This window comes from Caretta caretta, chromosome 6 (genome assembly GCF_965140235.1).
Source record: "Caretta caretta isolate rCarCar2 chromosome 6, rCarCar1.hap1, whole genome shotgun sequence".
Lineage (NCBI taxonomy): Eukaryota > Metazoa > Chordata > Testudines > Cheloniidae > Caretta > Caretta caretta.
In genome coordinates this window covers 110,246,206-110,263,347 of record NC_134211.1, presented here as the reverse complement: position 1 = coordinate 110,263,347, position 17,142 = coordinate 110,246,206, and the positions used below count along the sequence as shown (strand labels likewise).

Here is a 17,142-nt window from a genome sequence, read left to right as displayed (position 1 = left end):
TTGTATACAAATGCAAATATAATTTTATTTCTTGCTCAGAAAAAAACCCCCTATTTGTTTCTTCAGTGACAGAAAATCTGGCTCTCTTGCACTAATATGTGAACTTATGGACATGAATATTTATGAGCTAATAAGAGGTATGTAGAGCATGTTTGAGTCATTCAAAATCCTCCCTTTCACAGACCATAAAGTGGCATTAATCATACTTTTCATTTGGCTTTCATGTAATGATTATATAGTATGAAATTGAAGAGTATATTGTACAATTTTTAGGGAAATTTCTACTATTTTTTGCCTGTTTTCTATACTATATAGGCATTTTTAATTTAGAAACTTGTGCACACGTCTATTTTAAATGAGTCAGAGTAGTGACTCTATAGATATACATGATCAAACCTGAAAGGGAAACAACTCTGATACAGACTACACGACTGCTACTCTGAAACATGGAAAGTTTGTATTGCATTACGTTATACATTTTCATTATAAAAATTACCAGTTTAATGGTAAGAAAATTGTGCTCATTTTGTTTGAAAGCAGCAAATCTTTCAGTTGAAACTTAATAAAGTTTGAGAACCAAGGTAAGTCTATTCAAGAAGGGCTCATGATAGAGTAATACAAGCCTCTACAGCTTCTGCTAAACTTTATCCCCATAGAAGAAGCCTGCCAAATTACTACCTGGAACTTCCTTCATGTTCTGTAAACATTAGTTCCTAGCTTCTGATGCTAGAGCAGCTGTTTTTCAATGTAAGAATTAGGACCATGGGAGGAGTTTCCAGGAAAAGACAGTAGGATGATTTGCCAGTAACTAAAGACAATAAATTGAAGTGGAGGAAGGCTAGAGTGTGTTGGTCATTTATTTTTAGAGCTGTCTAAAGACAAAAGTTGTACTGCTTTAATTATATGACCCCCCTGCACACTGTGGACAAAGTTTCAGTGGTGCTTATATCAGTGTAGTTTATTTATGTAAGAGAAAGGGAATGAGCTATACTGGTCTATGGCACCTTTATACTTGTGTAAGTGCATCCACACAAGGGGTTGTTCTAGTATTTCTATAGCAATTTAAAGAAAAATCACATCCCTAACCAACAGTTATGCCAGTACAAAAACTATGTAGACAAGGCCACATAGACATTTTGAGAGCTGGATAATGGTTGCTGGCTGGGGCTAGGGAGGTTGTTATTGAAGTTTAATGTGCAGCGATTTCAAAATTTAAAATAGTCACTAGAAAAAACAACATGCCCAGGGTATGATATGTGGTACTTTAAAACCCAAATAAGCAAATAATTGCACGCTGAGTTACAATCTAGAGAAAAGTTCCTACTAACTTTGAGGAGACCATGCTTTCAGACCTCTGCAATGGTGAATAACCCTGTTTTTTATCTATACTTAGATCAAAAGCTGAAATTAGAATGCCGAAAAGTAGTTGAACTATGCTTGTCATTGTAAAAGTTGAGTCATGCAGTAGCTCGTGTCTTTGTTATTAAAACATAAATAATAGCCTTATAATAAGTCTAGTCTTCAGACTTGTGGTATCCTTAGTAAGTCTGAGTCAGTAATGTAAGGGGCTGTCATCTACAATGGATTAATCGGATGGATTGTAAGCAAAACTTTCTGCTTCCAGGAAACCGATTTGAGCGTTACTTATTTCAGTTCTGAAAAATTAAAATGTTTAGGTTTGTACTTCAGAACTGACTGAAGCATTTGCTGTGTCCCTTATTGTTCAGCTTAACTGTGAAGCTCACACCTATAATTTAATAAACAAAACCACCATATTAAATATTTCTTGTAAATGGAATTAACAGAATTCCAGTACTTTCAGCAATGAGTCCGTTTTCCTTACGTAGGCATACAAGACCCAGAGCTCCTCAGCTACAAAATCTTTAAAAGCCATTAGATCCTGTCAATAGGGTACTGGAGTCCAGGATTCTGCTCCCAGCGTACACTGATCTGCTGCTTGGCTTTTGGCATGTCATGTCAATTCCGTGCTTGTTTCCTCTCCCAACCTCTATCTTGTCTAATCTATTTAGATAGTAAGCTTTGTGAATAGGGACCACCTCTCACTGTGTGTGTACAGTGGCTAGGGCCTGTAGGTGTTACTGAAATAAAAGTAATGGTCTTCCATCACAGGCACTTGGGTTTCAACAACATTCATCCCCACAGGGCTTGCTGACTCCCACTTTACATACAACCCCATTAGTCACCAAAATGATGCAATCACAGCTTCCTTGGAACCCTGTTTAAGAATGGAGCCAGCTTGTTGGGAGCTAGAAGAGCTATTTGTTATAGTTTTGAGGGAGGGAAAACAGTTATAGCTTTAGGAAGCTATACAAGAGTGTGTCAAATAGTATAGATATCTGAATGCCTATAGACCAACTCTGCTTTGAGTTGGGAAGGAAAAGGTGGCCTTTCTACAACTGAAGCATATAAGTAGTTACGGTAGAAGGTAGCTATTTCAGCAGAGTAGGATCTAGTTAGCTGCAGTTGGATGGATGTCGGGAGACCTAGAATGAAAATAATAGAAAGATTAGTATTCTGAACGTCCTTCCTTAGCCTGGTGTGTGGATGGGGGTGGATTTGAATACCTGACTTAGGCTTGGTCTACACTACCAACTTATGTCGATATAACTACATCGCTCAAGGGTGTGGAAAATCCACACCCCTGAGCGACATAGTTACACCACCCTAACCCTCCCAGTGTAGACAGTGCTATGTCGATGGGAGGGTTTCTCCTTTTGACACAGCTGCCATCTCTCGGGGAGGTGGAGTACCTACACCAACAGGAGAAGCCCTTCTGTTGGTTTAGGTAGAGTCTTCACGAAGGGCATGTCTACACTTACCTCCGGAGCGATGGATCCAGTGGAGGTCGATTTATCGCATCTAGTGAGGAAGATAAATCGACTGCCGAGCGTTCTCCCGTCAACTCCGGTACTCCACTGGAGTGAGAAGCGCAGGTGGAGTCGACGGGGGAGCGTCAGCAGTCGACCTACTGCAGTGAAGTCACCACAGTAAGTAGATCTAAGTACATCCACTTCAGCTATGTGAAAGTTGCGTAACTTAGATCGATTTTTTCCCCCCGCCCCAGTGTAGACCAGGCCTAAGTTTTACAGCATTGCAGCCGAAGTGCTGTAAGTTTAGACAAGCCCTTAGTCTGGTTAGGGAGGTGAAAGTTGAATGCTATAGTCTGGATAATGGGGAGAAATCAGCATTGCTAAAAAGAGTTGTAAGTCCGTTTACAACTCACCTTTTTAAAGCGTGCTCTCTAATTTTTTTAGTAGTCATCTGGTGTTATCTTTGAATGCCTTGAAAGGGAGATGGATTTTCTGAATATAGGACCAGGATTTAAACTTGTAATTTGATGGATAACAGTTTCCAAAAATCAAAGTTTTCCACAGGAAGATTCCAAGTTTGCTGACATTTTTGATTTTCTGTTAGGAAAACCAAAATATTTCATTTCAGGTTGGGTCAACTCAAATTGAAACATTACAGTTTAGTTCGAGTTTGACATTGAACTGCATCTATCTGAGCTGCTATGAAACCTTGTGCCCGGGTTCTTCTTTATGGGCTGGGCTCCCTGGCTGGACTCATTTCCCATGATTCACCACTGTCTCATCTCTTGTTTAACTTCTGCAGTGCATTATGGGTAATGTACCATGAGGAGCCTGGGTCATAGAGGAGAATGGGATATGAGGTACCTGATCTACAGCTTCACATGAGGCAGCAAGATAACATCATTACATTTTCAAATTGAATTGTTTTGGAATTTTCTGTTCTGTGGAAAAAATATTTCAACTTTTGTCTCAATTAAACACATGTGCCAAAATATCAACATTTCCTGCGGATGGAAATTCTGATTTTGAACTAGCAATAGCCACAAACGGAGCCACCAAAAAGAAAGGGCACCTGCAAAACCCAGCCAACACTTGAGACTTGCTGTTTTAAAACCTAGAAAATGTTAAGCTCCCAACACACAGTTGAACTGGAAAATAAATGAATCCTTCTTAATTTTGAAAAGTATAGTATTCAACAACTTCAAGAATACTACCTGGATGATAGTTGCAACTAAATAAAAGGATCTCCTCCTTTTTGTAGCTGCCCTGTTCTGAAGCAGAAGGAACATATTGCTAATCTGTACATCACTCTGCTGTAGATATTATTTTATTGATGCTTTGTCAGAGAGCAGCCCTCCACAGCTGTGCACCCACACAAACTAGTTAACATCTCAGACTGTTTCACTGTGCAGAAGAGAAATGGATTACTACCGGTAAACAATATCTCTTTAGTGTTAATTATGCTTTAATTTTCTGAATAAAGTTATGAATCCTGCAAAATAAAATTTGAAAAAGGCATAAAACTACTACAAAAAGGCTTTTTTAAACTCGGTGGAGACAATGAAAGAGGGGAAGCAAATGTCTAGAACCAGCTGGTCTATACAAAGTTTTGGAATGAAGAAAATTTTCAAGCATGGGTTTGCTAAGAATAGATTTCTAATTGGAACAGGTGTGTGAGAACAGCAATGTTTACGAAAGCAGCATTTATTCGGTTTCTTAATGGCACTGGTCTTGGAAATTAATCCTATTTTTTCTGAAAAAATTCTGGTTGACAGAAATATTAACATTGGTTATGTAGATTAGGAATATTTTGAAAGTGTCTTTAAAACTACTCAAGTGGGGAAAGAATTATGACATAATCTCCTTACAAAGTTATGTTGTGAATAGAACATTTAGCGCAATAGAGTGCCTTCATTCACTATCTAGAAACTAGGCACCCAGGTCTATTCCAATTAAGTAAATGGGAATTTTGCCAGTGACTTCAGTGGAAGGAGGTTAGGACTCTTAAGATCCGGAGAAGATTCCGTGGATACAAGTGCATTGCAGCCACATACAAGGTAACATCTTCCTGTTGTGATTCTGTTCATAATTATTTATTGAGTTAAGCTTTTATAATGTTGTAATTCTGAAAGCTGAAGAGCATTGGTTCAGTCCTGAAAGGTGACTTGCAAAGGGAAAAAACAGTTGAGCTTGTACCTTGTTATGAAGATGCCTACATTTATTTTATTTTTTTTTAATTCTATTTTTAACATTAGTAATTCAGAGTTTGTCTGATGTGGAAGACTATGTAACCTTGTCTGCACTAAGAAAGTTTTTCAAAAAATCCCATTGTTGCTGACAGCACTGTTAAGAGCCCTAATGTAAATGCACCACTGTTTCAAGCATTGTTGTCTAATCTACATGGATTATGGTGATTGGGGAACTAATGTGGAATTTTGAGAAATACCTGTCACTTTGTGTGATTTGTATTCCTATGTGACTTAGGCACTTATGAATAGTTGACTATGGGTATGACTACTCTACGAAATTAGGTCGAATTTATAGAAGTCGATTTTTAGAAAGCGATTTTATACCGTCGATTGTGTATGTACCCACTAAGCGCATTAAGTTGGCGGAGTGCGTCCACAGTACCCATGCTAGCATCGACTTTCGGAGTGTTGCACTGTGGGTAGCTATCCCACAGTTCCCACAGTCTCCGCTGCCCATTGGAATTCTGGGTTAAGCTCCCAATGCCTGATGGGGCAAAAACGTTGTCGCAGATGGTTTTGGGTACATGTCGTCAGTCACCCCTTCCTCCGTGAAAGCAATGGCAGACAATCGTTTCATGCCTTTTTTCCATGCGGGTGCCATACTGCTTTCAGCAGATGGTGCAGTAGGACTGCTAACTGTTGTCTTCAAACCACCGCATTTGCTGCCACTCCGCTCTCCTGCTCTTGTCTCAATAGTGAATTTCTCTGTGTTGCCTCTTGTGGGCTCCCGCTTCCGCGGCAACTCTGCTCTCATGAATCCACCTCACAGGTCGTCAGCCACCGCTTCCGCTGCCACTCTGCTCTCCTGGTGGTCTCGCAGGGCCGCTTCCGCTGAAGCTCTGCTCGCCTGCTCTTGTCTCGCCATAACATGGCAAGTGTGCAGCCCGCTCAGCTGTTGTGTCCTGGCAGCAGACGGTGCAGTAGATTTGCAAACCATCATCATTGAACGACCGCTTCCATTGCCACTCTGCTCTCCTGCAGACGCCATATCATGGCAAGCATGGAGCTTGCTCAGATCACCGCAGCAGTTATGAGCATTGTAAACACCTCTCACATTATCATGCAGTATATGCAGAACCAGAACCTGCAAAAGCAGGCAGGGGGCGATGGCAGCGCAGTGATGAGGACATGGACACAGACTTCTCTCAAAGCATGGGCCCCTACAATTTGGCCATCCTGGTGGCAATGGGGCAGGCTTATGCCATGGAACACCGATTCTGGGCCCGTGAAACAAGCACAGACTAGTGGGACTGCATAGTGTTACAGGTCTGGGATGATTCCCAGTGGCTGTGAAACTTTCACATGCGTAAGGTCAAAGTTCCATGAAAGTGCCTTGCTTTCCCCTGCCCTGAAGCACAAGAATACCAAGAAGAGAGCAGCTCTCATGGCTCACAAGCGAGTGGCGATAGCCCTGTGGAAGCTTGCAACGCCAGACAGCTACTGGTCAGTTGGGAATCAATTTGGAGTGGGGCAAGTCTACTGTGGGGGCTGCTGTGATCCAAGTAGCCAACGCAATCACTGAGCTGCTGATATCAAGGGTAGTGACTCTGGGAAATGTGCAGGTTATAGTGGATGGCTTTGCTGCAATGGGATTCCCTAACTGTGGTGGGGCGATAGACGGAACGCATATCCCTATCTTGGGACCGGACCACCAAGGCAGCCAGTACATAAACCAAAAGGGGTACTTTTCAATGGTGCTGCAAGCATTGGTGGATCACAAGGGACGTTTCACCAACATCAACGTGGGATGGCCGGGAAAGGTACATGACGCTCGCATCTTCAGGAACTCTGGTCTGTTTCAAAAGCTGCAAGAAGGGATTTTATTCCCAGACCAGAAAATAACTGTTAGGGATGTTGAAATGCCTATAGTTATCCTTGGGGACCCAGCATACTCCTTAATGCCATGGCTCATGAAGCCATTCACAGGCAGCCTGGACAGTAGTCAGGAGCTGTTCAACTACAGGCTGAGAAAGTGCAGAGTGGTGGTAGAATGTGCATTTGGATGTTTAAAAGCGCACTGGCGCAGTTTAGTGACTCGGTTAGACCTCAGCGAAACCAGTATTCCCATTGTTATTACTGCTTGCTGTGTTCCCCACAATATCTGTGAGAGTAAGGGGGAGACATTTATGGCGGGGTGGGAAGTTGAGGCAAATCGCCTGGCTGCTGATTACTTGCAGTCAGACACCAGGGCGGTTAGAAGAGCACAGCAGGGCGTGCTGCGCATCGGAGAAGCTTTGAAAACCAGTTTCATGGCTGAGCAGGCTACGGTGTGAAAGTTCTGTTTGTTTCTCCTTGATGAAAACCCACCACCTTGGTTCACTCTACTTCCCTGTAACCCAACTGCCCTCCCATCCCACCTTCGATCACCTCTTACAGAGGCAATAAAGTCGTTGTTTCAAAATCATGCATTCTTTATTAATTCGTCACACAAATAGGGAGATAGCTGCCAAGGTAGCCCGGGAGGGGTGTGGGAGGAGGGAAGCACCGGGTGGAGTGGGGGGGTGAAGGAGCAGGGGAGGAAGGAAGGACAAGGCCACATTGCACTTTAAAACTTATTGAATGCGAGCCTTCTGTTGCTTGGGCAGTCCTCTGGGGTGGAGTGGTTGGGTGCCTGGAGGGGCACCCCCACCCCTGCGTTCTTAGGCGTCTGGGTGAGGAGACTATGGAACTTGGGGAGGAGGGCGCTTGATTACACAGGGGCTGCAGTGGCGGTCTGTGCCTTTCCTGCACCTCAACCATACGCCGGAGCATATCAGTTTGATCCTCCAGTAGCCTCAGCATTGCATTCTGCCTCCTTTATCATGCTGCCGTCACCTCTCCTGTTGCTCCAGCCATCTGTCCTCATGTTCATTTTGTGCTTTCCTGGACTCTGCCATTGTCTGCCTCCACGCATTCTGCTGGCTGTTTCAGTTTGGTTGGACTGCATGAGCTCAGAGAACATTTCATTGCGAGTGCATTTTTTTTGCTTTCTTATCTGCGCTAGCCTCTGGGACAGAGATGCTAGTAGCAGTGTTGAAACTTTTGCAGCTGTGGGAGGAAAAAAAGGGAGATTAAAATGGAAAAAGACACATTGGCCATTTAAAAGGAGGGGCTGATGTTTTTGGGTTAACGTGCAGCACAAACCCAACTAACCCCCCCCCCCACACACACACACCCCCAATTCTCTGGGATGATCGCTTCACCCCTCCCTCCACCATGTGGCTAACGGGGAGGGGATGATTTCTTTTCAGCCACAGGCAAACAGCCCAGCAGGAACGGCCACCTCTGAATGTCCCCTGAATAAAATTCCCCTGTTTCAACCAGGTGACCATGAACGATATCACTCTCCTGAGGATAACACAGAGAAATAAAGAACGGATGTTGCTTGAATGCCAGCAAACACCGGGACCACACACTGCCATGCTTTCTTATACAATGATTCCAGACTATGTGCTACTGGCCTACCATGGTAAAGTGTCCTACCGTGGAGGACGCAATAAGGCTGCCCTCCCCAGAAACCTTTTGAAAAGGCTTTGGGAGTACCTCCAGGACAGCTTCATTGAGATGTCCCAGGAGGATTTCCGCCCCATCCCCAGACACATTAACAGACTTTTCCAGTAGCTGTACTGGCCGGGAATGCATCCCAAGTCTTCAGGGCAAGGTATTCACTAAACACGCTTGCTTTGAAACTTGCTTTTAAACCATGCATTATATTTACAAAGGTACACTGACCAGAGCTTCCTTCTCCACTTTTAAGGTCCAGGAGCCCGGGTTGGGAGGGTATTGGATCCAGGGTGATAAACAGTTCCTGGCTGTCGGGGAGAACGGTTTCTCCGCTTGCCTGGTGTATGCTATCTTCAGCCTCCCCCTTCTCATCATCTTCCTTGTCCCCAAAATGTTCATCACTGTTGCATGAGACTCCCCCCTTGCAGGAGTCCACGTACAGGGGTGGGGCAGTGGTAGGGGCACCCCCTAGAATTGCATGCAGCTCATCACAGAAGCGGCATGTCTGGGGCTCTGACCCTGAGCGGGCATTTGACTCTTGGGTTTTTTGGTAGGCTTGCCTAAGCTCCTTAAGTTTCACATGATACTGTTGCGGGTCCTTGTGATAGCCTCTGTCCTTCCTGCCCTTGGAGATTTTTTTCAAATATTTTGGCATTTCATCTTTTGGAATGGAGTTCTGAAAGCACGGATTCGTCTCTCCATACAGCGATCAGATCCAGTACCTCCATTCGGTCCATGCTGGAGCTCTTTTGCGATTGTGGGACTCCATGGTCACCTCTGCTGATGAGATCTGCACGGTCACCTGTGCTGATCAGCTTGCCACACTGGCCAAACAGGAAATGAAATTCAAAAGTTCACGGGGCTTTTCCTGTCTACCTGGCCAGTGCATCCCAGTTCAGAGCGCTGTCCAGAGCAGTCACAATGGATCACTGTGGGATAGCTCCCGGAGGCCAATACCGTCGAATTGCATCCACACTAACCCAAATTTAACCCGGGGATGTCAATTTCAGCGCTAATCCCCTCATTGGGGAAGAGTACAGAAATCGATTTTAAGAGTGCATTAAGTCAACAAAAATGGCTTCATTGTGTGGACGGGTACAGGGTTAAATCGATCTAATGCTGCTAAATTCAACCTAAACTCATAATGTAGACCAGGGCTAAGGGTAGAATTATTAAACTAGAAACATCAAGGGTCAAGAGAATGAAAGCAAGCAGTTTATTGGGGAAGGAATCTTTAGTTAGTCATACTGTTTACAATTTTTTTTATTAATACATATTACCTTCAGTAATTAACATTTTGGAATTTTAAACATGTCAAAGATTTCACACCCCAGCCCTTTCAAATAAGGTGTGAGTGCTCACAATATACATGGTCAGAGATACAATAGGTCCTCTAGCAAAATCAAGGAAGACCAGATTTGACATTCCTGATACTTAATGGTAAAAAAAAAAAAAAAAAAAAAAAGGCAGAAAACAAATAAGGGAAAGTTTTCAGGCCTTTATATACATCAAAGAAGCAAAAAAGGACCCAATCTGATTTTTATTTTTTTTTAAAATCCTCTGCAGAATTCTGAAAAAAACAAATATTGCAGGTTAGTCTTAAACAAACCTGTGTTATAGCAGACTCTTACGCTAACAAGGGGATGAATCGTCTTGTGGTTCGGACAGTGGACCGAGAATCCAGAAATCTTGGTTCTGTAGCTGGCTCAGCTGTAGACTTCTTTTGAGACCTTAGGAAAGGCATTTCACCTCTAAGCTTCAGTTTCATCATCTGTCAAATGGGAGTAAGTGCTCAGATACTGTAGTAATGGGGACCATACAAATGCCATTAAAGAAAAGAATTCTTATTGTCTTACTCTTTTAGGTATAACATTTATTTTTACGTGGCAAACCGCTCTACCTGGCAAAGAATGAGTACAAATAGAAAATCCAAAGGTTGCAATAACATGTTTGGCTATATAGTTAACTAGCATTATAATCTAAAGTTAGTTTTAGTTAATGAATTGTTAAATACAGTCTAACTTTGAAGTAATTTAAAACTTGTTTAACCAGAGTCACTAAGTTTTCTAAGGAATTTGTTAATTTTCTCTTTGTACTTATTTAGAGGCACTACAGAATAGCTCAAAGCCTTAAGAAGGCCTGTAAAGGAAACAATCTGAGTGATTATCAGATGTCTTCAGGACCCTAAACAAAAATGGAGTAGTCTTGCTTGTCAGCAGTCTTACCTTTGTCAGTAACACCCACTGAAGTAAACAGGTTGTTCTGTAATTTGCATACCAAAACAGGAATAAGACACTTTGGGCAGTGCACTTGTAGAGGAATAAATCCCTTCTAAATCTTGAACTTTATGCATCATTACTTTAGTGCTTACATAGGAAATGAGGTCTACCAATATGTTTGGAATGGAATACTTCTGCTATAATTCAATTGGGGGAAAATAGATATATGATGTTACCATTCATAATACTCTCAACTTGTCTGGAGCAGAATCCCTCCCTGCACTATGAAAAATCATGCAATACCAATGCTGCCAATTTATAGGCAGTCAGATTCACAGCTGTACTTGTCAGACTATTCTGGTGTATTCTGAAATTTGGCTGTCTTCACCTTATGTCCTAGTTCAAATGAAATGCTGATTGCAATGGTGGTGGTTTTGTACGACAAGTGTAAAAATATTAATCAAATTCTTCTTATTCATGAAGAGGGGAATATGGATTCCGTATCAGAAGGTGAAAAGTGGATGTTACTTCTATTGTATACTTACTCACTGATATAAAGCATTTGTGCAACTTGAAATTTCATTTGACTGTTCCACATTCTAGGGAGGAGAAAGCCATTACCTGAAAAAAAAATAATGAACTACATGTACCAGTTGTGCAAGTCCCTTGATCACATGCACAGGTAAGACTAAATTCAGCAGTAACCTTTCAAGAAGTATGCCATACGCTTATAATTAAATATTGCCTTCAAATAATTAGAAACATAGTGAATATGCTCATATTTTCATTGAGTTGTTCTTTTTGGTATTTTTATATTGGTGCAGAAATGGAATATTTCATAGAGATGTGAAACCAGAAAATATATTAATAAAGGTAAGTAGTCTTGTGAGATGATATCATTTAACTGAAAGTGTAAGTACATATACTAGCTTCTCAGAATAAACAGAGAAATGTATATCTTTGTAAGTGTGAGGTATAATTTTCATAGTTAGAGAGAGTTGACTCTTTGGTATGTAACTTTAGTCTTGTGCCCTCTCTTCCTTGAATGGTGAATGAACAAATGTTTTCTTTTGCTATTGGATAAAAGCATAAATGGATTCTCTTGTTCTATAGCTGCAAATCTTACATCTGAGCTAAGTCTGAAAGCAAACAAACTCACTTTTTCATGTATTAATGACTTTTTCCGTTTTGTGCTATTTTTGAAACAAGTGTTGGGACTTAGTCCTGCAACCCCCTTTTCCATGTTTAACTCCTATGGTCGGCAGAAGTTGTTCACACAACTGCACAAGGAGACCTTACGTTGATTTTGTTTTTGAAAGATTCCTGTATTAAAAACTATCAAATGCTGGCAGAAGGCCTATTTTCCAGAGTTGTTTAGTAGTTTTGTTGCCAGAATTCAGCTCATTTATTTTTATGGGATAGATTTTACTGTTTCAAAGTCCTTAGTGTGTCCCAAAATGAAACCAGGAGGACGAAGAGGAACTAATACAAAGAAAAGCCAGAAAAATATCTATCATGTGACTACTAAAATGAGGACACCAAGAAAATAACCTCATCTAAATATGTCGCTTTTAGCAACGTTCCCTTCAAGACTAGCTAATACATTTTACTATTAATGGTTATCTCTAACATTTTTTGTGAAAATGTACAGAAAGATATTAGTGTGTATTATGGGACATAAATGGCCTTAAATTTCAGAAGCACTTACAATTTAAAGGACAGTTTTACAATTTGTTACCATAATGAAACATTTACCATAGCTGAGATATGCTTCATTGATAGGCTGCTGGAGTGTCACTGGAATAGGCTTTAATAACATTTAAACGCAGACATGCAATTTGACATTCCAAATCACCTTTTTTCTCTTAAACAAAACAAAAACAAAAAAACCTAAAAGTTAGTACCAAAAGCAAACTATAATTAGATTTATAATGGCTGGTTCAGGTATTTCAGAAGTCTTCCTGCCTTTGCTTCAATATTTGACCGTTTTCTAATTTATTGGACAACATAAGGTTGGTTGGTTTGTTTGTTTGTGGTTTCTTTGCAGCAGGATACCCTGAAGTTAGGAGACTTTGGATCTTGTAGGAGTGTATATTCCAAGCAGCCATATACAGAATATATCTCTACACGCTGGTACCGAGCACCTGAGTGCTTGCTCACAGATGGCTACTATAGCTACAAAATGGACATGTGGAGCTCTGGCTGCGTTTTCTATGAAATCACAAGGTACAGTGCTAAGTAGAAAGAAATTCAGAGTCTGGTTTATTCAGTGTCAAAGAAACTCCAAGTTGAGAATCAATTTATTATGTAATCAGCACGTGGCATGAGTAATATTATGTTAAAGGCATAAATGTTATTTACCATGGTTTTCTGGAACTCTTTCATGCCTCTAGTCTGGAAGTTACATTTGGCACAGATCCTTCCTTGTCTGTCACCAAACACATATAATAGCAGATTAACAATAAAGTAGCTGGATGCTTAACAGAAAGTAAGACTGTCACATGCCTTTATGTAGTTAATTCCCCCTACGTGTTTTATTGTTTGTAATATTTTTTCATGATTGAATATTTCTTAGTTTGGGAAATAGTGATTGTTTTTTCTTCCTTTCCTCACTGAGTCCTGCATGGCTCACTGGGGGTATGCTCCCAGGGGTTGCCCGCGGTGGTCAGTCCTGAGTCTGGTACTATTCAATAGTTTCATTAATGACTTGGATAATGGAGTGGAGAGTATACTTATAAAATCTGCAGATGACACTAAATTGGAAGGGGTTGCAAGTCTTTTGGAGTATAGGATTAGAATTCAAAATGACCTTGACAAAATGGAGAATTGTCTGAAATCAACAAGATAAAATTCAATATAAGTGCAAAGTACTACATTTAGGAAGGAAGAATCAAATGCACAAATACAAAATGGGGAATAATTGGTTAAGTGGTAGTACTGATGAAAAGGATCTGTGGGGTATACTGGATCAACAATGTGATACAATTGTGAAAAAAGCTATTATCATTCTGCAGTGTCATATGTAAGACATGGGAGGTAACTGTCTCTCTCTACTCAGCACTAGTGAGCCCTCAGCGGGAGTACTTTGTCCAGTTCTGGGCACCACGCTTTAGGAGAGATGTGGACAAATTGGAGAGAGCCCAGAGGAGAGCAACAAAAATGATAAAAGGTTTAGAAAACCTGTCTGATGAGGAAAAGTTAAAAAAACTGGGCATGTTTAGTCTTGAGAAACAATACTGTTGGGGGTGAGGGTCAGGGGAGAAACATCTGATACCAGTCTTCAACTATGTTGAGGGCTGTTATAAAAAGGATGGGGATCCGTTGTTTTTGGTGTCCACTGAGGGTAGGACAAGAAGTAACTGGTTTAATTTGCAGCAAGAGAGATTAGGGTTAAATATTAGGAATAACTTTCTAACTATTTGGGTAATTAAGTTCTGGAATAGGTTTCCAATGGAGGTTGTGGAATTCCCATCACTGGAGGTGTACAAGAGCAGGTTAAACAAACACCAGTCAGGGATGGTCTTGGCTTACTTGGTCCTGTCTCAGCACAGGGGGATGGACTTGATGACCTTTCAAGGTCCCTTCCAGCCCTACATTTCTATGATTCTATGCTGACAGTGCAAGTGAGATATAATTGTAGCCTACCAATGCTATTTTTAATCTATCTAGCCCGTGTGGTGTAACAACAGTAGAGTAGACATGGCGGCATGGGCTAACAACGCAGGTACATAGCAGGCTCTCCAGGAAGCTTGTACTCTGGCTGCTAGCCTATGCTGCCATGTCTTCACCACTATTATTACCAGTGCTAGATAAATTAAAGCTAGCAGGTGTATGCCTTCTTGTGCTACAGTCACACCTTCAATGGCCGTGTAAACATACCCTTGTTGTCATGAGCATAGCCGTCCTCAGTTTTGATAGTACATTTGAGATGTTAATATTTTTGCCTCCTCTGCTGATTTACTCTTTTGCAACAGCAGAGGAAATCAGTCACATGGGAGTCAACTCTGCAGTTTAATTTGTAAAAGTTTGTTAAACCACATTTTCTACAGGCTCTGTTTTGTGAAAAAAACAGACCTTACAGTTTGACTCTATGCAAAAGTGAGTTTTGCGGAAGCTGTAATAAAATTTGTTCAGCTGGTTGAGAGATGCAAGTGTGCAAGAAATTATAGAACTGGGGAGAGTCTCTGTAATTTCCATTATTATTGTAATTCATTAAAATGGTTTAAAAAGCCAGTGAATATTTCCTGAACATCCTTGTGCTCTGGAAAAGGCAGCTGTTCTGTGTTGCACTCCTCCTCTTCCTTCTCCTCCACTTGGCCTGTGTGCCCTAGCAATGGCAACAATTCTGCTCTGTCCTCCTCCTCTGCCACCTCGTTTGGTATGCAACCAGCAGCGGCAGCCTTTTTGCTTCTCTCTCTTCCTTCACCAAGGACATACAGCTGCTATTGCTCCCGCCACATGAACTGGCAGCCCTTCTGCTTTGGCTGCTTGCTGACTAGTAGAAATAACTAATTTTATGTTGGGCAGAGGCCAGTTGACACGCAAAAAACCCAAATGTGTCCTTTCTCCCACAAAATAAAACTGACTCCAAATGAACTAACTCTACAGTACTCTTACAAAATGCCACACTTTCATCCCCATAAAAACCAGCTGAGCTTTAAAGCTCTGCAAGTACGTATACTCCAGGTGAATGTTTACGACAGAGTTTAGACATTCCTTGGCAGATTGTGGGTGTGGGGGCAGGTCAGTGGTTAGAGACTGTTCTTTTGCCTGAACTGATTTGCCCAATCCCACCAGAAGCGTGGGCAATAAGCGAACACATTGTTCTCCTATTGCTGACCAATATGAAATGCAGTCTGAAAACAAAAGGAGTACTTATGGCACCTTAGAGACTAACAAATTTATTTGAGCATAAGCTTTCGTGAGCTACAGCTCGTAGTGTAGCTCATGAAAGCTTATGCTCAAATAAATTTGTTAGTCTCTAAGGTGCCACAAGTACTCCTTTTCTTTTTGCGAATACAGACTAACATGGCTGCTACTCTGAAACCAGTCTGAAAACAGTCTGTCAGTTTTCAGAGCACACCACACAGTGGCAGTCATTCCATGAGAACTAGTTTAAATCGCTTTTAATATTGCCAATTTTATTTCTTATCTTTCAGTTTCCACCCTCTCTTTCCTGGATCTAATGAATTAGACCAAATATCAAAAATCCATGATATTCTAGGCACCCCTGCTAAGAAAACTCTTAATAAGTTCAAACAGTAAGTATGTAGTACACTCCCATATTTATTAATCTAAATAAGTGAAATCTGCTATATAATCTATCAGTTTCCACAATCATTCTTTTATTGTGAACGCTTTAAATCTAAATATAGTCATTAATTAATATGTAAATACCTAAGTCTGTCTTAAGTGTAATTCCTAAATGCAATTTTCTGATCACACAAGATTTCAAGTTGAGGGGAGAGGGAACTTGAGCAGTTTTTTCTTACCCACATCAGGGATTTGTGTCCTGCAGCCTATACCAGCTGAACCATTGCTGCACAAACTTTGTGGTCAAGGGGACTTTCCTCCTCCACAAATGTAATGCTGCTTCATGCCAGTTGCCAGATAGGGGTTCTCTCCCTATCCAGAGGCAGTTCCTTTGTGATGTTCCCAGGCAGATGAGAGAGAATCAAAACTGTGTTCTAGGTCTCACCTGGCAGTTTACCTCTGCACCATCTAGCATGTCAGTGATAATTTTGTAAGGAAGGAAATTCTGACATTTGAGTGCTTCTTTAATTACTTCCCTTTTCAAAAATGTAGTAATTAATTACTGTCCCTAGTCAGATTAGGTTGACCTTTTAGGTATTTTTTTAGTAAGTTTAATATTTGGAGGCAGTTTACATGAATGTTAAGTGTTTGCTCTATTACTGGGTTTAACACAGGTCAAGAGCTATGAGTTTTGATTTCCCCTTTAAAAAAGGGACAGGACTATCTCCACTTGTGCCTAATATCTCCCCCAAGAGCCTCTCCCTTATGTATGCGATGATAGAATACGATCCTGATCAGAGAACTGGTGCCCACCAAGCACTACAGCATCCTTATTTCCGAGAGCTGAGGTAAGTTTTACACTTTCAATACAGGATTTTAAAGTTAGATCCCGAAATGCACAATGGACTGTGGAGAAAAGAACTTGGTCTTAAGTAAATCCTGAATTTATTAGGTTACAATCGCCTTGCAAATAAACATACCAGCAGTTTTCTTTATTTACTGCATTAAAACAACTGAGAAGTAAAATTCATATGGCAGTTTGTCTTTACTATCCTACTGGACTCCAAATTTCATCTGAAGGGGTGGTATTTGACTTTTTGTTCACTC

The 17,142-nt window shown here is 41.1% G+C and overlaps 2 protein-coding genes and 1 long non-coding RNA gene across 16 annotated transcripts in view; 1 reads left to right on the top strand and 2 right to left on the bottom strand.

The window, feature by feature from the left end:
• The window catches only part of MOK (MOK protein kinase), a 46,787-nt gene that overhangs the window by 17,186 nt on the left and 12,459 nt on the right, over positions 1–17,142 (top strand). For 5 of the 14 annotated variants that reach the window (XM_075129883.1, XM_048855706.2, XM_048855712.2 and 2 more), the window contains 6 exons: positions 40–137; positions 11,386–11,464; positions 11,607–11,655; positions 12,830–13,008; positions 15,942–16,043; positions 16,710–16,883. In XM_075129883.1, coding sequence (XP_074985984.1) covers positions 40–137; positions 11,386–11,464; positions 11,607–11,655; positions 12,830–13,008; positions 15,942–16,043; positions 16,710–16,883 — 681 coding nt within the window. Of the gene's footprint in view, positions 1–39; positions 138–3,459; positions 4,889–11,385; positions 11,465–11,606; positions 11,656–12,829; positions 13,009–15,941; positions 16,044–16,709; positions 16,884–17,142 lie in introns of those variants that run through there. The other 9 variants (XM_048855708.2, XM_048855715.2, XM_048855713.2 and 6 more) reach the window with 5 other exon arrangements.
• Positions 10,173–17,142, bottom strand: part of WDR20 (WD repeat domain 20) — a 76,205-nt gene continuing 69,235 nt past the window's right edge. The window contains 1 exon segment of the mRNA XM_048855721.2: positions 10,173–10,334. Within this exon segment, the coding sequence (XP_048711678.1) occupies positions 10,191–10,334 (144 nt within the window). The 3' untranslated portion in view covers positions 10,173–10,190.
• Positions 11,328–17,138, bottom strand: LOC142072585 (uncharacterized). The gene is made up of 3 exons (XR_012669076.1): positions 17,016–17,138; positions 13,144–13,210; positions 11,328–11,403 (listed from the first exon to the last, which is right to left on the bottom strand). It is a non-coding gene; the product is annotated as an uncharacterized LOC142072585 (long non-coding RNA).